This window comes from Spea bombifrons, chromosome 11, assembly GCF_027358695.1.
Source record: "Spea bombifrons isolate aSpeBom1 chromosome 11, aSpeBom1.2.pri, whole genome shotgun sequence".
Lineage (NCBI taxonomy): Eukaryota > Metazoa > Chordata > Amphibia > Anura > Pelobatidae > Spea > Spea bombifrons.
In genome coordinates, this window is record NC_071097.1 from 29429075 (window position 1) to 29450027 (window position 20953).

General features: G+C 39.2%; 1 protein-coding gene across 1 annotated transcript in view; it reads left to right on the forward strand.

Annotated features, from left to right (window-relative positions):
• LOC128468691 (prominin-1-A-like) overlaps positions 1-17986 on the forward strand; it is a 36187-nt gene extending 18201 nt beyond the window's left edge. Inside the window, exons 8-25 of the mRNA XM_053450453.1 lie at positions 3004-3191; positions 3677-3751; positions 4538-4601; positions 5331-5490; positions 6062-6214; positions 6938-7061; positions 8008-8078; positions 9025-9109; positions 9510-9656; positions 11763-11828; positions 12067-12165; positions 13189-13242; positions 13591-13671; positions 14970-15038; positions 15802-15891; positions 16310-16422; positions 17058-17081; positions 17807-17986. Coding sequence (XP_053306428.1) covers positions 3004-3191; positions 3677-3751; positions 4538-4601; positions 5331-5490; positions 6062-6214; positions 6938-7061; positions 8008-8078; positions 9025-9109; positions 9510-9656; positions 11763-11828; positions 12067-12165; positions 13189-13242; positions 13591-13671; positions 14970-15038; positions 15802-15891; positions 16310-16422; positions 17058-17081; positions 17807-17858 — 1715 coding nt within the window. The 3' untranslated portion in view covers positions 17859-17986. The remainder of the gene's footprint in view (positions 1-3003; positions 3192-3676; positions 3752-4537; positions 4602-5330; positions 5491-6061; positions 6215-6937; positions 7062-8007; positions 8079-9024; positions 9110-9509; positions 9657-11762; positions 11829-12066; positions 12166-13188; positions 13243-13590; positions 13672-14969; positions 15039-15801; positions 15892-16309; positions 16423-17057; positions 17082-17806) is intronic.
• Positions 17987-20953: the final 2967 nt, after the last annotated feature.

Genomic DNA, 20953 nt, shown 5'->3' on the forward strand with positions numbered 1-20953 from the left:
GTGTTCGGTGTCATGACTGAAAGCATCATTTAGTTTTTACATTTGAAAAATAGAAACACAAAAATAAATGAAAAGAGATCAAATAGACCCGCGATATACAAAAAATCCTTGTGACATTTAAAAACACTCTGGAACTTACCAGGGTGGGCTACCTGGAGCTCTCCCAAGAAAAAGAGAGCTCCAGGTAGGCTGTCTGTCGTAGGGGCAGGGCTAGCCTGCACAGGGGTAAGGTTACCCTTAGACAGCCATTAGTGGGAGGGAACTGGGTGGAGAGCAGAGGTTAAGTGGGTGGGGAGTAGGCAGGACATAGGTGAAGAGTGGGCGTGACCAATGTGGAAAAAAAAGGGATGCTGACCCAGAGACTCAGGGGAGCAGGGCTTCACATGGAGACTCTGGGTCAAACCCCGAGAGTTCCCAGCTATGGACATAAAGCAGATCCAGGTAGACTACATCATGCTCAACGAGTCAAGCAGTAGCCAATAGCCAATAGTTTGACAAATGTACACTGCTATTTTTTTTTTTGTAAGAAGGGTAGATATTTTTTAAATATTTTAAAATATATATTAATCAAACTCGTGCAATTCTTCAATATGTGTTCGTATATCAGATTCACAAGATGGAGTGAGAAACCATAATAAATCAGTGATGGAGCACAACGGGTGGATTTCCAGGCAGGGTTCTCAATAGCAATTCTTATTTGTCAACTAAAGCCTATGAGCGTCCAGGTGGACAGCCCTTCCTTTCAGACAATAGCAGAGGCAGAATTTCATTGATTCGTTTAATTTACCTTTGAGGCATTTGAAAGATTTTATCTGCGCTTGATTAACCAAGTTCTCCTTTGAGTGCGGTATCCGTGTCTTGTTGTGACTTGTTTTGTGTCAGCTGCTCCCGGAGCCACCGGTTTACGACACTGTCAGTTGGTCGGCTCAACGGGGCTCAGGACAGAAGCAGCGTGTGACATGTGGAATGTGGAAATTATACGCTGGGTATAATAGAAAGTTGAAAGACGAAAGTCTGCATTCAATCCGTATTTCAGAACAGATGAATAAACCGATTAATGATATGTTTCAGGTTACGCGTTTTGTTTGGTTATTTGAATACGTTAAAAATACAGGAAGAAGCCTGGAAAAAAAATATCCAGTCATGCATAATAATGACTAAAGCTTCCTGGAACAAGCATATAAACAGTGCATTAAGGCCTTACCTTACCACAATTCTAAACGTCGCAATACACTCCCTTTATTTATATAAAAGCAAATATTTAACCAGTTTCTGCTGGAGTTTCTAGTCTGCGGGACGACAGAGCACTGTTATACGTTGCGCTGTTAATTGTTTTGGCAGGGATCTTATGGGTATATCAACTTTATCCTACCGGCGCAGAGGACGTAATCATCTGTTTGTTTGATTTTTTATTGACCACAGTTATATTCATTTTGTTTGGAACTTCCTGCAGCTTTTTCAGTAGTAATGATTTACAAATGGTCAGTTACAATGTATTCAGCCATAAACAGGGCTGTGCCGGCCTACCGAGATACCAGGAGACTCCCCGGTAGGCTGACCCCCCCCCCCGCACTGGCGGCCACAGCCACGTGTATAATTACACGGCCGGCCTCAAGACCGGTCCCCACTGCCAGCACCGCACTGGATATGATGTCGTATCCGGCACGGTGCTGACCGGCAAGAACAGACTGTCAGACCTCTGTGTTTCTGCTACCATTGGGCCAATACCAAACTGGCACCATGAAATATTGGGTTGGTATTTGATTATTACCAGGGCTGGTTTCAATTTCCAGTGCAGCCTTGGCTGTGAAGTATTCTGGATTTACCAAACCATGGACGGGCCATCTGGCACACCAGGCAAATGCCCAGGGGGCTGTTGGCCGACATCACCATACTTTAACCTGGGTGCTGCAGCCTGCGGCCAGTGTTGGATAAGCAGAACAAAATAGCATGCGGCTGCACCGTCGTCACTAGCCATTAAGAGCCAGGACCGCCTGGTCATCACCAGTCCAGGCCTGACCATGGATATCCTGTGGTATTTTAGTACATAAATGCCAACTCTTACTTTACATTTATGTGTAGAGCACTAGCTGGTTCTGTAACGTTCCTACAATAGGGGAGAGTGAAAATTAGCAATAACCTTAAAATTATAATATAAGACTGACTGTATCGCTAACCAGAATTACCGATACCAAAGGAGAAGAGGACCCCGTGAGCTTACATTCTATTCATATCCTAGTTTGGTCTGGAATATCCTATTGGTTGCATGAGAATTTATGGCTCATTCATCCACATAGAGCTGCACTCAATAAAAGAAGAACCAACAGACAAAAAGTGATAGAAATGGTTCTAAATATTTACACATAAAAGCAAAATACAACGTTCAGAAACATATGTCCATCCCAAAGGGGAAGCTCCTCCGCAGACTTTCATTAGTCAGTGTCTGCTGTGCCACACCAGCATAGTTCTCCATACTGTAAATGAGCCGGTTTTGGGGTGAAATCAATGGCTTTTCATCACTTTTCACACTTACTATTGTTTCAGATTCTTCTAGTAGAATATTCAATACGTTCTCGTGACACACGGCGGTTTAGGATTATCATTCCGAGAAAAAGCTAAAAAAATTATTGACATTCTACAGAACGTTGTTATTCGTGTCTAGTAATACTATATTCTTAAATACCATGCCCTAGAGGCTCGTAGAATTTGATAGCTTTTTGAATGGTTTTGTTGAAACCTAATAAACAATGAGCCATGAATTCACCAACGTGCTGCCGGGACCACCGGCAGTAAAGCCTTCCTATGTTCTATCAGCATGGTAGGTGGATAGTTTAAAGGGAAAGAAGCAATGATTGGCCCCTTTGCACTCATCTGCGGGGATCCAGAGATCCTTTCCTCTTAGAATCGTGACTCTCTTATCCAGTCATAGCGGTGAAATAATGTGAATTATTTCCAAGCGGGGTCATTGAATCTTCTTTTTGTATATATTTTCATTTTTTTCAGTGCTTAACGCCACTGTGATCTATATGACGGCTGTGAACGATTCCTTTAACGCCCTCCAAGTTGAGCAGCAAGCTATCAGTCAGAATATCAGCGATGTGAGGGAACGGATCGGCAAAACGGTGGACAAGTGCAGACCTGATTGTACTTTTTCCTCCGACGGACTGACTATGGACGCTAACTTCAGTTCGGTAAGAGGACTGCACGTGCATGCTTTGGTGTCAGCATTCTGTGCTAACTGCTTTCGTGTCGCACGAGAGCAACATACTTAACAAAAGCAATAACTTTTATGACCAGCAGATGTGTTTAACTTTTGCACCGAACAGATTTTATTGCGATCCCTGCCTCCTATAGACTTATAAACTGCCTGCAGGTGGGGCTGATGGGCAAAGCCATGGAAATTATTGGGTCTGAAATAATTTTAGCCATGGTATCCAGTGGCTAAGCTCGATGTAAGGGTAAAGAGGACCACCCCGAGTGCGTATAAGCTGAAGGGAGGTGGGCAAACACGGGTCACCCGGCGCACCACAATCCCTGGGGCTGGCCCTTTGTCGGTCATCAGCAATGGGTTAAATATACATAAAATACATATTATTGTATCTCGCCCTTCATAGATGTGCATGAGGAAGGATTGTTATAAATCTGATTGAACTTCTGAATAACTGTCTGTCCGCAGATACCAGACTTCAGCGAGCCGATGAAAACGGTTAAGGACTTTTTGAATTCAGGGATTGAATCTACGATAGCGAAGGTTTGTAAACAGGCTTTGCCGTGTCCTGCTATGTGGTTTCTCTGTAGTTATTGACAAGCAGCCAATATTGGATATATATTGAGAGTTTTGTTTCTACTGATTCTTTAGTGAAGCGCTCTAGAAGGAGCTTTGTGTTTGTCTGGGGGTGTTATATAGAAATCTATAGCATATTAAACACCCTACCCACCTCTGTAATGTGGAAAAAACAATGTATCGCTGTAACTACAGCCAATAGCACAGGGGTGTCCAACCTGCGGCCCTCCAGCTGATGCAGGACTACATCTCCCATAATGCTCTTTCAGCTAAGGGGCTGGCTGAGGAGGATGGGAGATGTAGTCCTGCAGCAGCTGGAGGGCCTCAGGTTGGACACCCCTGCAATAGTATATACACAAAAAACACAAACTGTGCCCGCGCTTACGTCATCAGATGACCACTGGCCTTAAAGTGCCAGCGCTGCCTCATCATCTATGTAAATATAATACATTATTCTTCTTCTAAAATCTAAATGCTTTACCTGTCACATAAACAGCTCTCTATGGGTAAAAGAAATATTAGTTTCTAAAGCAATTTGATTCCCAATTCTACAAAATGTAACTGGTATAAGTGACAAAAAGTTCTGCGTCTCCAGGTGGAGGTGCCAAGAAATGTTTCTTTATGCTTTCCGTCCAAGAGGCACGTTGACTCCTTTTGTGTTGGCTTCTTCCCTCAGGCTTCCAAACGGATCAGATGTTTGATCTTCGTTTTCCAAGTTTATAACGTTCTTTTTTTCTGTTTTTTTCTAATAAGGCACGCAAGACTTTGCAAGACATCCCAGGGACCGTGACTAATCAAACCAGGAAAACAGCGTCAGGTGAGACGTTCATTCCATTTCATTTCATTACAAGGTGAGAAAGGGCAGGCTTAGAAAAATATTCGTAATAACTGGTAACTGAGAATTCCTTATGTTTTTATGGCCAAGCTTTTTTTTTATTCAAATCCAAAGGAGTAAAAATGCAAGTTCTAAAATGGATTTTGTCAAGTTTTGTATCTTTAATAACCTGGGCCCCCGGGTTACTTTAGGGGCCCATAGTTGCTGAGCCTTGGGGCTCCTCAACAGCCGCCATAGTCTGGAATTGGAGGTCTACGATACCTCTTCATTAATGTATGGCCATCAGCGGGCCGCTAGGCAGTGGCATATTGTCACGTAGTGGTGCCACTTTACTATGATCAGATCGCCCTTTTGGGACCCATATTCCATTGGTGGCTATTATGATAACATTTAACCCTTTGAAGTTACACCACAATTTAAATATACATGTATGTACAGAAAGCTATATAATTTAGCTTACTTTGTTAATTTGGGTTGGTTTATACTGTGAGGAAATATATTTTTTATCGTTATATCATGTGATATTAAGCACAATTTGCTCTGAACCGTGCATTTCGAAATAGCTTAATATAGGTTTTCATGGAAAAGTATAAGCTGCTACCAAATATACTATATAATCTATACTATAGAGAAGCGATAACAATGATAACAATGAATGGATGAACTAGTAATGCACACTGGGTAATACGAGCTCTTTGTTGTTTCTTATAGATATTCAAGACGAATTGTTAAATATCAAACAAAAAATCAATGAGATGGGTAGCCGCATTTCTATTGATGATTCGCTACAAACGGTGAAAAAGTATTTTAACACCTCGAATGAATTTGTGGATAAGAACCAGCAGAACGTTCAGCGTTACGATTATTACAGGTGAGCGGAGCTTTATTCTTGCTGGGGGACTTGCGGAGAGAGACGTGCTCAATCTTCCGGTACATCAAAGCCTAAAATAGGGAACCGGTGCCATTGGTGACCGCGTGAGATGCTGGCAGTTTGGGGATTTATTCACTTAACACAAGCGTTACATTATAACTCGCAAACGTGTATCACGGTGATCCTCTAAGCTAGTAAGAAAGCCTTCATTTTAAATCTATAAATTATGCCTATTAGAGCCCTAGTTATGCAGCGAGATATAACAGCGAGATAACGTAAGTGTTGCATGTATTGTACTCCTGTAGTATATCGCTCGCGTTATAATAATTTGCTTCCTTTGTGGATGCCAACAACATTAACCGATAGCCTTCAGTGCTCAGAACCGGTTATTTATTAAATAAAGGTTTTCTGGCATTTCTATATTATAACTATTTTTAAAACACCACCAAGATCCTACATGATTGTGCGTGGGATGCACCAAAACTCCTGAAGTTTATAGCAGAAGCTGCTAAGCGAGCGCCTCAATTAATGTGTCAAAAGAAGACTGAAACAAGCTTTCTTGCTTCTGCAGGTGGATTGTGGGGATCTGCCTCTGTTGTATCGTGCTTCTGGTGGTCGTCTGCAACTTGTTTGGGTTATTTTGTGGCCCCTGTGGTCACAGAGAGAAAGTAGACCCCACAGAACGAAGTTGTCTGTCTAACTCTGGAGGAAACTTCTTCATGGCGTAAGTTGCCTTCAATACATGGGTCTCATGTCTTACGCCAGTCTCTTCCCTATTTGAATAATTTCTCTATTAATCTTCTTTGTAGGGATATTTGCCAGTTTCCCATAACCCAGCTATGTGTTTGATTATAGATTATTGTGTTTCTCTATAGCTTGCGTCTTTTTACACCCCATTACCTCTAGATCGTAAGCTCGCGAGCAGGACCCTCTATTCCCATTGGTTCGTCTTAGTTGGTTTTCTCACACCCTTTAAAATGTATGTACAGTATAAAGCGCTGCGTATATTGTTGGCTCTGTATAAATAAAAGATAACAATTGGCTTCCCCTATGTATCCCTAATATATCTTAAAAGTAATACTTTATTAATACACTAAAATAGTATCCTGTATAACTGTACGTAATTATGTTTACAAACTATAATATCCATGTATTAGAAACCCACTTTACATTTTTACTGCGGGAGTAGCCGCTCAAGTCCTATTCTCAGGATCTGCATGATTATTCCTCCCCATGAAGTTATCTGTCCTCTGTTGTTATTTTAACACTGCCAACATTTTATACATGAATACATCATGATCCTTTACTTCTTCTGACCCCATCATTTTAGTTTAGGCAGTCTTTGTAAGGATAGGGCCAGGAAAAAGGAGAAATTGTTGACAGTGGCCACTAAGTGGCGCTATCGTCACATAATACTTACATTTTCCTCGTGGATTTTGTTCTATAGGGGGACCGGATTCAGCTTTCTTTTTGCGTGGCTTCTGATGCTAGTGGTGGGGGTGCTGTTCATTGTTGGTGGAAATTCCTACACGTTGGTCTGCAAACCCTGGAGCAATAAACAGCTTTTTACGGTACCAATAAACATATTTCCTTCTTTACATTTTTATGATAGACCTTGTTGGGCGTTTGAAATCTGTATTTATTTTCTTGTGTCTGATATGTTATCTTGCGTCATCTTTCTATGGTTTTTTTCCCCCCACGTTGGAGCAGCATCGCTAGAATCGACATATGTTATTTACCAAAGACACATCGGAAAACACACTTGTGCTAAATTACACCAGAAGTTCATATTTCTATGTCGCTGCCCCGATCTCAGGGTCTTGGGGTGAAGGCGCAGGTTCTCAGGGTCTCACAGTCTAGAACTGACTGATTATTCTAAACTGCTGTCTATCATTAAAGGGTTAATTTTCCAAGGGTCAACAGGAAAGAGAGTGAAGACTAGAACCTGAGAATTATTGACTTAAAGAAAAATCTTTTTTCTATAATCTAATTAATATATATATAAAATGTATTTTGTCTAGGTTGTAAAATGGCGATCAGAGCCTCTTTACCTAATGGATTGGGTAGTCCTAATCTGTCTGTTCTAGTTGTGCCAGACCCTTTGGATGTACGGACTGTAAGAAGTGCTTTGGATCTGCTCCTTCCGATTTATAGTTTTGATGAAGTTGTTGATTAAATTATTAAAGGTTATTCTAATGACTCTCACGTTGACTTTTGCACTAGGAGGATTAAACCTGCAGTTCTTTTTTAGAATTATATATTCCATTACATAATCCATAATCCCTAGACTCTCTTTATATTAAAATAACTTCTGCTCTTTACCAATTAATACATCACATTAACAGCAGTTACTCCTTACAAGGTGCCTTTTGGTAACTTTGCCCTATATTCCCTGTAATATTAAAACACAAGTGTTTTTTATGTCAAAAAATTATCAGTGATGTTTTCAATTTTGTTTATTCTACTTAAGATACACTTTATAATGAAAAATGTTGCTTTACTTCTTCATTTTAACAGTTTCTTGATACACAAGTGAACCTGAGTGAAACCTTAAACATCAGTAATGTCAACATATCATCCATATACAGGTACATAAATATATATTTTGAACACTGGTTTTTTAAGTTACATATAACAAGTTTTATGTTTGTCACTCTTCTGCGACTAATTTTAAAATTAGAGAAAGATAACCCGACAAGACACAAGATGCGGTTTTACCTTGGAGTGTCTAGTTTTCAAAAATATATAGTTTGAGTGGGTAAATTGCATTGGCCAGCTTCAAAGATGTCCCAAAAAGTACATGGGGCAGAATGACCAGATTTGGAAAAAATGGTTTTGAAACATCAAAATTCTACTTGTACTTATTGCCAAAAAAAAAAAACATTGGGTATTTCTAAACTCAGAACAAATACCAATTCTACTTAGCAGGCTTTTTCATTAGCTTTTGTAGATGAGTATAAGATTTTTGAAATAATAAAAGTGAGAAAGTGCTTTTTTTTCAATTTTTCATCATTTTATTATTTATTATTTTATAGGAAATTAGATGACATGATAAAAAGGCCCTTCTTATCCTGAAAAAAACCAAAAACAATATATAACTTGTGTGGGTACACTAAATGGGAGACGAGAAAATTACAGCTAAACATGAGCACCGCAAAAGTGTTAAAACAGCCTCAGTCCCAAAGGGTACAAAAAATAAAAAAAAACAGCCTGGTCCTTAAGGGGTTAAAAAAGTAGTAGTTTTGCTTGTTAATCATTTATTAGGTACTATCCATTTTCCCATACATTAAAATAAGCTAACCCAGGTCCGTATGGATGTTTTCATTTTTTTTTTGCGAATGTAAACTTAGCTACATAATAAGGCTCTCTTGATAACTTGGCCTGCAGCGTGAACTGTGCGTCTCTGTAGAATATCTGAAGTTCAAACCTTGATTAAACAGAGGCCAAGAGTAACCTGCCGGCTACACCTGAACGCAACACTTAAACCTGTAATAATACATTATTTCTTTATTTTTTTTATTCTTTATCTTGCAGTGATTGCCAAAAAGATTATTCCTTGTGGAAGACCCTGAACTTAAAGGATAAATTCAATTTGGATGAATATCTGAATATCAGCCAGGTTAGTGTGAATTCATAGAAATATGTTTTATCTAAAAGTAGGGCATACCATAGTTCTGCTTCATAAGATCATTGATTTAAGGGGTCAGTACAAGTCATTCGTTATATTTAGGCTTCAAATACACATAGCTGCGTAAAATTTTAGTCTATGCTACCGTTTAGTGCTGCAAGATGCCCCTTAAGTGTACAGAAAGCTAGTAATGGGGTTGAAACAGCGACACATGCGATAAAGCAATTTTAAAGTAAAGACAAGTTTAAAATAATAATAAAAAAAAAAAATTTTTTTGTCTTTTGTTTTCTACCTTCAAGCTGCAGTTTATTGTTAGCGGCTAAAGTTTTGAGACTGTTAATAGTACTGCGTGGTGCCTGTGACTCAGTGTCTTTTATTTTTTCTTTCTCAGTATACAAGCGATGTTAAATCGACTATTGAAAAAACAAAAATCGACATAACGAATATTAAGTTTTTGAGCGATAGTCAGAAAGAGAAAGCGAGAAATGCGTCAAATTCGGGGATAAATGAACTCAATTTCACACACATCTCTCAGGAGGTAAGGCAACGTTAAACAATTCTCATAATATAATATTATATAGAAATAGTAAACCTGCCGGCGGCTGGCTGTGGTGGCCGTTCAAGAACCACAGTTTGTTGCGTTGCAGGATTTACGTGCGGAAGGGGCACCTCCGTGATGATCTAGAGCAGGGGTGGGCAATTAATTTTCCCATGGGGCCACATGAGAAATTGGAATGGTTTTAGAGGGCCAGACCTCTACAAACTACAAACTCCGAAGCCTTGTCCATTTTGTTAACTTATGTGCTGTTTAATAAAGTTATTCAAGCCTACGTCATTGGTAGAGGTGCTTGAATAAGTAAGGCCTGAATAACTATTAGCACAGCACAGAAGTGAACAAAATGAACAAGGCTTCGGAGTGCATACCGTATTTTTCGCTCTATAAGACGCACCTGCTGATAAGACGCACCTAGATTTTAGAGGAGAAAAAAAAGGAAAAAATATTTTGAGCTAAAAAATGGGCTAAAATATTTATTACAATAACTGAATAAGCTATGAACACAGTAAGTCACACGCAGTAAGACACACACAGACACAGTAAGACACACACAGACACAGTAAGACACACACAGACACAGTGAGACACACACAGACACAGTAAGACACACACAGACACAGTGAGACACACACAGACACAGTGAGACACACACAGACACAGTAAGACACACACAGACACAGTGAGACACACACAGACACAGTAAGATACACACACAGACACAGTAAGACACACACAGACACAGTGAGACACACACAGACACAGTAAGATATACACACACACACAGTAAGACACACACACACAAACACAGTAAGACACACACACACAGTAAGACCTCCCTCCCTAACCCCCCTTCTCAGTATCTCCCCTCTAACTCCCTAACCCCCCCTTCTCAGTATCTCCCCTCTAACTCCCTAACCCCCCCTTCTCAGGATCTCCCCCCCCCGCCCCGGTCACTTACCTTAAACTCCTGTGTTGGAAGCGTGAGGCGTTTGTCTCGGGTGCCGGCGCTTCACTGCTGATCGCCGGCGTCTGACGTCATATGCCGGCGCCCAGCGTAAAGCGCCGGCACCCGAGACAAACGCTTCCAACACAGGAGTTTAAGGTAAGTGACCGGGGCGGGGGGGGACACCGGACTCATTGGTGAGTCACCAGGACACTCTTTGCGGGCCGGTCCGAGCTATTCAGCGGGCCGGATGTGGCCCGCGGGCCGTGCTTTGCCCAGGTCTGATCTAGAGTCTGGAATGGAGATCTATGACTCTCCATCACAGATCTTTATGGCTCCTAACCAGATGAAAGGGAGCCACCATAGAGATATGGAGAGCACGGTCTGATCTCCCATGTGGGTGGCTCCATGTAGGCTGCTCCTCTTCCTTCTCAGAGGTCTGGTCTCCAAAGCTTTGCGTTGAATTGTCGGACAAGAGTAGCTACTGTGGCCTACTTCACAGAATTGACTTTTTTTTGAGCAACTTGTGTATTTACTAAAGTTACAACTATTTCCGACATAAACAACATTTCAACCTGGCTCATAACGTGTGAAGTGTTGATATACTCAGCTTTTCGGAGGCTAGATGACAGTTCAGATGAATGAAAGACTCAGATATGACTCTCTGGTAAATTAACCCAGATCCGGTCAAATATTCATTAAATCAGTCCTACTCGTCAGGATGCTTTTCAGAATGTAGGGATCGTGGACCAAATTGGAAAAAACACTTTAATCAGGAAAAGCCTACGTTTAGCCTATTCGCTTTCGTGGAGCTGGGAACACCCATAATGCTCAGCTACCTTCCTAAAGGAGGTAATGCTAAAAAGACTGAATATGACACAACGAGGCAGATAGACGTAGCGGGGGGTGAAGATCCCGTCCGTAAGATAACACCCTACTGAAAATGTGGGACAAGTGGAAGTTTGGAGAGCGGATGATGTCAGGCACGGCCTGTAGAGATAAAGGGATTGACGTAAGGGAACAAAACCATAGTGGGCTTCGTATTTCAGAGTTAAAACATTCTTATTTGTTCAATGTTTTTTTCGAAATAGATTTTTGCCAATCATAAATGACATTTTCATAAATGGAATTTTCTCTTGCTTCAGATGAAGAAAAACATCACTAAAACAAACCTTAAATCGTTTACAGCATCTCTGAGGACCTTTGCAGATGTAAGTTATTAGTTATAAGATAAGACTTAAAATGGGGCCTTTTGAACCATATTGTACAAAGATACACCCCTCCCCCGTAACCTAGATTATAACTTGTATCTGTTACTTTTTCCAAATTTCTATACTGATTTCCCGCCTCCTCCTTGGTATCGCCACACAGTTTATATTATAACAGTGTTAAAATATGGTCTGTTGCCTAGGAGACAAAATAAAACCAAGATTGTGTTGACTTTTTCAGAGTGTAACAAATGCAAGTATAAAAGAAGAACTGAGACGCGAGGCTGATGACCTAGATGCCATCCAGTCATCAATAAACACTAAACTTCAGCCAGAAATTGTAAGTATTTTTTTATTTTTTTTATTGTATAATTAATTGTTTGGCTATAAAATTACTTTTGGACAAAAAGTAAAGAGGTTTCACCAGATATCTTCATAACCTAGTTATTCAGCCCAGGGGCCGGAAAACCCCTGCTTCGAAACTAGGAGGACGATCGCCTAAGTGGGTCAGGCCCCTATGGGGAGATCCACCATTTATACCATGGCTTGATTAAAAGGCACTGTGCTCGTTTAAGACACTGAGCCCCGGAATAGGACTTCATATCCTGGGGCCTTGTTGTGAAGATGGTGGCCGCAGAAAGGGTGCCCGGGGGCGCCGCCCTGGGTTTGTGCCAAAGTAAATACGCTACTGTCCCAACATCTTTATTGTCTGCACCTGATTTTCTATTAGCACGCAATGCATGTTCCTAGATGCAGAATAGAAGGGGCTTAATAGTAGCTTTGCCTTCCACAGCCATGCCCCAGCCATATTTCAACATGCCCTGCTTATCATGCCCTGCCATATTTCAACATGCCCCGCTCATCATGCCCTGCTATATTTCAACATGCCCCGCTCATCATGCCCTGCCATATTTCAACATGCACCGCTCATCATGCCCTGCCATATTTCAACATGCACCGCTCATCATGCCCTGCCATATTTCAACATGCCCCGCTCATCATGCCCTGCCTATATTCGCTCATGTCTCAGCAATTTTCTGCCTATGCCTTGCCAACTGAGCCTTTAGATCTATGAGCGGGTGGGATGTATATCTGGTCCTCTTTATGTCTCTTATTACAAATATTTTTATTTAATTAGCTGTCTTGGCAACTGATAGGCATGGTTTTAAACAGCATTTAGAGCATAATTATTTATAAAAAAATCTAAATATGAAAATCATATGCATTTAATAACGTTAATTAAATGTCTGCCCAGGCCAAATATAGAAAAATGTATATTTTTTTTAAAGGCAGTATATTTGTAGTGCTAGACACTTCCTTAAAAAACACTGAAATTTGTTAAACGATTCATCTTCATTTGTAGGTAAAACTGAATACCAGTATCACTAATCTGAAACAGATATCGGCAAATCTGTCGGTAAGTTCATATCGCTGGTCATGGGTTTGAACCCATCATGTAAATTTTACGCAAAAATGAAGAACTCTTAATAATTTGCTTCTTATTGGATCAATGAAACAATAACTTAGTAGTTGTTCAAATTTGTTGTAATCTCTTTAGATTTCTCATAATCACGCCATACGTTTTTGAGAGGATGAATGAATTGATTCTTACAGCGTTTTAATTTCGGGTGGATGAGGTCTGAAGTCAGTAAACGTGATGGTGGTCACTAGTTAACAGGGCTTAAAAATAGCAACTGAATGGGGTAATAATATCAATAATAATATTAGAAATAGTAATAATCTAACGTTGTTTTTTGTTGCTTAGGAATCCATGAACAAAGCCCTGGCGTCAACTGATAACGCTCAAGTATTTATGGATACGAAAATAGCTGATATTGTAAAAAACGTAAGTTTCCGTAGATAGAGTGGTGGAACTGAGGCGTGTGAATGTAGAAGCTGTGACTAGGCTTCGGTTCTGGGTGGCTTTGCACTCGCGGCGTGCTCTTCTCCTGGTGATCTACTATCCATTACAAAATGGCCAGTTTTCATGGCAGAGAGTGTGCGAAAGCACCATGTACTTCATTCATAGCTATATGGAGTAATGCAGGGGGACCGGGGTCACACATCGGATGGGCAGCCCAGACTTTAAGGGCCAAACTGTTCAATTGTGGCTATTCTACACATTCTTGCGGCTGGACATTATTAAATAAAATGCATTCTTATAAGGGAATCCTAATCATCCGTAATGATCAAAATTAAGTACAAATACTGGCGCTCAAATCGTTAACAAGGCTACGGCCATTTTGTTCTTTTAGATATGACCTTCGGTGCACAATGCATCTTTATCATAATGAGTTCAGATTAATGGTTTGGAACTTAGTGATTACCGGGTAAAATTGCAAGAATACGTCGTCACCTGTGATCAGTCAACCCTGACCCTGATGAGAGCGCTGAATAACTGCTAGTAGCTAATCAGGGTTATTTCAAAATGTAATGAATTCCCAACTTTTATCATCAATGCATACATTTTTATGTTTTTAAAGTCAAGGAAGAGCCATAAAAGCCATAGCATCAAAAGTTCCAAGTGTTTCTTATTATCATTTGATGTTCTTTGTAAGATCTAAGTTTAATCTGTTGGCTGTTACCAGACATTTATCCGTTAACTGGGCGATTCCTTTAGTAACCTTTTTAGTAAACTGTTTTGTAAACTTTGATGGCCAACTGATAAACATTTATATAATGAAATAAAGAACAATAATGTATTTGTAATGCAATTTAATTTATAAACACACATTTTGCTGTTTGTATACACAACTGTAGCCACCAAATATTAATGGCTAGAGAAGCGGGGAAGAGGCACATGATAAGAGGCACAGGTTTTGATAAATAACTGTAAACTCAACCAAATCAGAAATCACGTAATCTTTAAGTTACTTTGAAGTGTACGGTATATTTGTATATCTCGTCACAAGCATGTAACTGTTACTACAAGCTTTTCAATGCCCTGCCTCTTTTGCTGATGTATCTCATTGACATCACATTTAAAATTTGTTTTGGATATAAATAACGTATTCAGTAAAACAGGGGGGGTTTCAATGAATTTCAAAAAACGTCTACAACCTATGCCAATGGTATATCGCGCATAAATGTATAAATTGACATCTGTATAGAAACTTAACTACTTTTTCTGCTTTATCCAAACAGGAGACAAATAATTTCCTGGACGCCTTGCTGAAGTACTTCCAGTCTTACGTTGACTGGGCTAAATTAATGGCAAGTGATTATTTTTGATGGCTTTATTTTGATGGCTTTATTATTGTAAATGTGATATACAGTGTTACAGTGCATAGAAATATGGCAACTGAGTGATCTTTAAGAATTGTTCTTTCTTTGGGATTTTTTTTTTCTAGCTAATCCTCCAAAAAGAGATAAATATGACATTCTAAAGGCCAATAAGCTCTGGGAGTAGTAGTCATTATTTAGGAAAAAGAAAGCAAGGCTAATTAAAATTAAAACGCATAACCTTTGGCATGGGACGATTGTCCATATTGCCTACTGGAGAAAGTAGCCTACAATCAAGTAGACCGGATGTGGAAGTAAACTAATACTAGATGTATAGTGCATTGGATCATATTAAAGTATCTGACAATCTCTATGTTCCTTTTTAGTTTTTTGCTCTCCCTCCTTTCCGTTCACTTGCCTCTCCCTATTTTCACTTTCTTCTCTCCTCATTTCTTATCCCAGTCTCCCTAATCAATGTTTGCTCCCCATATCAATATCCGTTCCTCTCCCAAACCTGTGCCTACTGTTACGGCCCTGTCTTGGCTGCTGAGTTGATACATGTTATTTCTTAAAAAGCTAATTATTTGGCTAATCTTGGGCCTCCTATAGAAACTGCTTGGGCATGTTTGGCCAAGATTGGTCGATGGGAGATGACTGCATGCTGGCACAAAAAAATGCATACGATTTTGATGATTATTGAAAGAATGAATATCAGATTCCTAAACTATCTAACCCTATTTACTGTTCTGTTTAGATCACACAGAATGTAGGTCAGTGTGGGCCGGTTGCAGCTTCTTTTAACGTTGCACAGACTGTCCTCTGTAACTATATTGTTGACTCCCTGGTAAGTATTAACGTCAATCCTTGTTTAATTCTTTATTTTAACCTGATTTAATTATACATGTCCATTCCAACTGGTGTCACAATTGAAAACCCCTGCTTGAATATAAGTTACTTAATTCAGAATATTTTAACCTGGTTTTCATAAGGACTGTTATGTAGAGCCGTTTCCCACCCTTAGCGAGTCGTTACAGAATTCTTCTGATCTACTGTTAAAAGGGGTTTATTTGCTGTGTATTTTATAGGAAAATCACACAATGCTATACATACTATGATGCTTGTCCATGAAACGCATAACATTACACACTTTTATTTCACTTTATTAGCAGTAAAAAAGTTAGGATGTAAAAACTACTCATCAGCTTTATTTCATGTATTGCTACATTAACATATGCCACTTTTTTTTTTTTTTTTTTTTGCAGAATGCATTTTGGTTCAGTCTGGGCTGGTGTACGATGTTCTTGATTCCCAGCATCATCCTGTCGGTGAAGTTGGCCAAATATTACAGGCGGATGAAGTCATCAGATGTATTTGAGTAAGAAAAAGCGTATTGCTTTATCATATGTAATATGTGATGATTTGCTTGGTCCGTAGAGCTCACACGGGTACAGACAAAGCTTCAATGCTTGGCCTCCAGTGGATCATTACATAGGGGGAGTCAGATTTTACACATCCGGAATCCGCTTCACTCTTGGGGAGATTCCAAGAGAAAAAATGTGTATAAAAAAAAATGTAAACTAGTTTATCCAAGAACAGAATAGAGATGTTTAAATACCTTGTCCTACAATGAAGGATAACAAATTCTGCTCAGTGTTCCAAAAGGAGATACCAACCACACTGAGAAGGGCCACTCACAAGTGGATCATTGGTTTATGTTTTGGTTCTTAACGGCCCCTGGGGGAATTACCAGTCTGGTATACTGAGACAAGCAATGTAAGCATTGTCTGTTCTCAGATTGGGGTTTTTTTTGTATTGACTTTACTTTGTGAATTATTTAGTCCTTTCCTTCTATATTCCTCTATGAAACTAAAGTCTATCTTGCAATATTTATCAGGCTATAAGAAGAAAGATTGTTTAAATTGTGTTCGTTTTAAAAGTTTTTGCTTTGCACTTATAACGAATGACAACAATCTAATCCTCTTCATTTCTTAATTTGCACTGTATTCACAGGGATCCCAACGATCACCTAGAAATGTAAGTATCATTATATCTATATATACATATATACATATTCAAAATATAGATATGGGTGGGGCTTAAGGCTGTGGTCCAATCAGTGCAGTTGCTGGTCCATGATTGGATGATATTCTGTTCCGACTGTTGTGACACTGGCAAAGCTGGGATGTATAGCTGGTCTCTGGTGTTGGGAAATCCTTCCTCCCAGTCTCCAGGAAGCCGATTATAAATAATTGGTATCAAGGTGGTAGAAATATAGATTATTTTTCAAACCCATAAAGATTATGATCACAGCTGGGAACTTTCCGGCTTTCACTCGGAGACTCCTGGTGGGTCGCTTCTAATGGTCTCCGAATCGCTGCATGAAAACTCTGGGTTGCCCGCAATAAAAAGCTGTAAAAATGGACCAAAAATATCCTATAGAGGACAAACAATGTATTTATTTTGGTTAATGAGATTCATTTGGATGCAGCCATATTGGTCTAAGAGAAGATGGAGTCTTTAGTCAAAAGTGATACCTTTTGTTGAGCCGACATAAGGAAAGATGCCAGATAAACTTTCAGGTCAGGGGGCGAGCACGGTTGCATTCCCAGGTATGCACATTAACTATACATTATACAGGGCCGGCTCAGGCACCTGGGCGTTGTGCAGGGGGTCGCAAGCCCTTGATTATTTATGCTAATTTGTTTGAGTCCGCCATGCTTGTACTGACACGGGATTATAATTTGTTTTGTTTTCTATAGGACGTCCACCTCACAGCAGTATCTCATTCCTCGAGTAACCGCAAAAGCGTAACGAGTCCATCGTGCGCTCAGTGACAAGGCTACTATGACAGCCTTCATTTATTCCGGGATCAATATGGACATTTTTAATTCATTAACTTTTCCAAACAGCATATTTGCATTTATATATATATATATATATTTGTTTTTCTAAAAAAAATCATGGATTATTTATTTCCTAATCATTTCAAAGGACTTTTAATTTTGGGCAGCATTAGGCAAATTCAATCTGCTCAGGACTACAACTCCCATCATGGTAAGCAAGGCCACTCATGATGGGTTCAGGGTAATCCTCATCAGCTGGAGGACCAGCGTTTATCTGTCTTTGGGTGGAGGGAGACATAGTGTACATTTTAATGTATATTTGTACAGAATATATGATGTCGCTTAAAGATAATTGTTTTCAACATCTAAACAGACTAAGGATCCACATAATTTTGTGTGTGTATATATATATATGTATTCTCATTTGACATGCAACTGTAATAATTGTCTACAGTATCTTCTTAAAGAGCAGATATTTAAGGTGTCTCTAGAAAAAATAATCTAGTTTGCTCAGGATGACAGGAGTTTAAATCCGTAACTGCTGGAAGGTCATCTGTTCCTTCTGTATCCCAAAAACCCAAATATTATTTTATATACATATATTTTATATTGAAGAAGCAGTGGTGGATGTAGGCAGGGCTAATGTTAACACACAACCACTTCTTAAGCATGGCACCTTATGTACCTTAAATGAAATTAAGGTCTGGTCTAACGCATGACCATGCCTCCTAACTCACCTGTTTTTTTGCAGAACAGTCATGACTTTCAGACCCTGACATACTATCCTCGTGTTTTTTGCTGCTAACATAAGTACATTAAAGTGTGTGGGTAAAGCAGTAAATATTCTCCACTGTCACGGCGACAAAGCATTCCTGATTATTAAGAAATAAATATATAATTATGTAAGGCTTGTTAAATATATATATATACACACACAATATACTAAGTTTGGAAACACTGATACCTTTACAACACACTTTGGAAGGGCAGACGTGTGTTATCTCTTAAATTGTAGATTCTAAATCCCATCATCTAATTTATTAAGGATGATGGGACTGTGAGTCTGTATCCACTTGAAGGTCGCGTTTTTCTTATGGCCAGGATAGAATGAGGCTCTGTATAGGTGGCTCTCAAATCAAAGTCTATGAATTAGGGCTGATTATCCTGATTAAGGGGCATCTGTCCTCCGCACAGCTTTTAGCACGGAAGAATTACTTTATCAAAATGACCTACAGCTTTTTATCTGATGATCATCTCTTCTTGGGGTAGAAATAAATAACTGAATCTTATTTGGTGTATTTTTCATATTTAACACCAGGCGTGGTTATAGACTTGTAAATCTACAGCATAAAACACTAAACACGCATTTGTCTTTGTTTTTTTTACAAAGCTTGTGGAAACCATTGCTGCCTATGGGGTATTTACTGAAACATCCGCCACAAAGCCTGTCGCTGTCTTCCCCTGCCCAGATATTTTAAACTTTGCTGAATTTAACCCTTTTGTAACTAAATTCCGCATTACAAACACTATTCTTGGTAATGTTGATTGCCCAAAACTTTTCCCAGAATTATGCCTTAGTGGAACTGCACCTTTATGGTATTTTTAAGAGGCACACGGATCAGTCTGTTCTTAGATGTTGTTCAAATGTCAAAATAAAAATAAACTTTTGTTCCAACAAATAAAATATTGCGTTTCTAATCAATTTTTGGCTTAATTTCATATTCTTTCCTATATTTATACAAAGTTATATTGTCGACGTTACTCAGAGACGTGCTCTTCTGCATTATTTTGCGAGTTATTGGAATGTGCTCAGCGCCCGGGGCATTTTACGTATAAGACACTAAATCACATTAGGCTTCATCCGTCTTGTTATTCCTTTCATGTGATTCTCATCGTAAGACCACTTTGTCTTCTGTAGACTGAAGAATAAGGGCTTTTCAGCAGTACATTTAAGTTTCGTAAAGGTTTTTTTTCTATTATAAATAGATTAAAGCTTCTGCTTCCAAGTTTGCTAACTCATGAGTTGGATTATCTTAACTAAATTAGTAAATTCCAGACAACCCGAAGATGTCCTTCTAAAACTCTCCTACCTCGCTGTTGGCAAAGTAGCCAAAAGCCTAGGCTAGCTGAGATTGATCACATGATAGATCGATCTATCACCGCAGATATTTAAAACTAAATTTAAAATGATTTTTGTATCCATACCACAGGCTCATATAGGGAGCAACATTGCGTACTAATTTCATATATCCAACACAGGATGCATACAACTTTCAGAGGGCCCTATGGTTTTTGTGTTATATCGCTAATCACAATTCTCCAACTTCTGACCTCAGGAGAGTATTCCTGGACATGTTTTCAACATAACTACTCAACCCTACAAATTTAGGCTCAAAATATGTAGGGGTAGAGAGGAGTTGTTTTAATCAGGCATGGAAGCTGCTGTGATATGAACGGTACCAGCAAATCTTAAATTACAGATAAATTAAAACCACACTGGGGGCTTTATTGTCAATTTAAATCTATGGGATAACTATGAAATCTAGCATTACATTTTGATTGATAACTTTTTTCATTACTCTTGCCATCGCTATGAAATATAATTACACAGACCAGCTACAGCTGTCAATTACAAGTACAGAGAGGTCTTTTGTAAACGATTAGAAGACATGGTTTAGGGGAAAAAGGCTTCAAGAAAGGAAGGTCCTTCAATGGTTCCCTAATGGGAATTCAGTCTCAAGTTATCTGACCGTAAATTAATAACATTAATAATATTTGTTAGGCTAAGTTTAAAAGGCTAATATAGCGTTACAAAACCCATTTGCCAATTATGTTACAGCTACAAGGTCCTTGTTTTCCATGAAAGCAGCCCAATGACCCCAAACTTTTGAACAGTAGTGTGTGTATACTCTATAACCAAGGTGACCGCATTGAACAAAGCCAGTAATTTGTGGACGGATTTCGTTGAAAAAATTGTCCTCCTCCAAAAAAGAAGCCAGTTTTTAACACAATACAATAAAGTAATGTAATGTAAGAAAGTAAAGCTATGAAACGCAATCATCA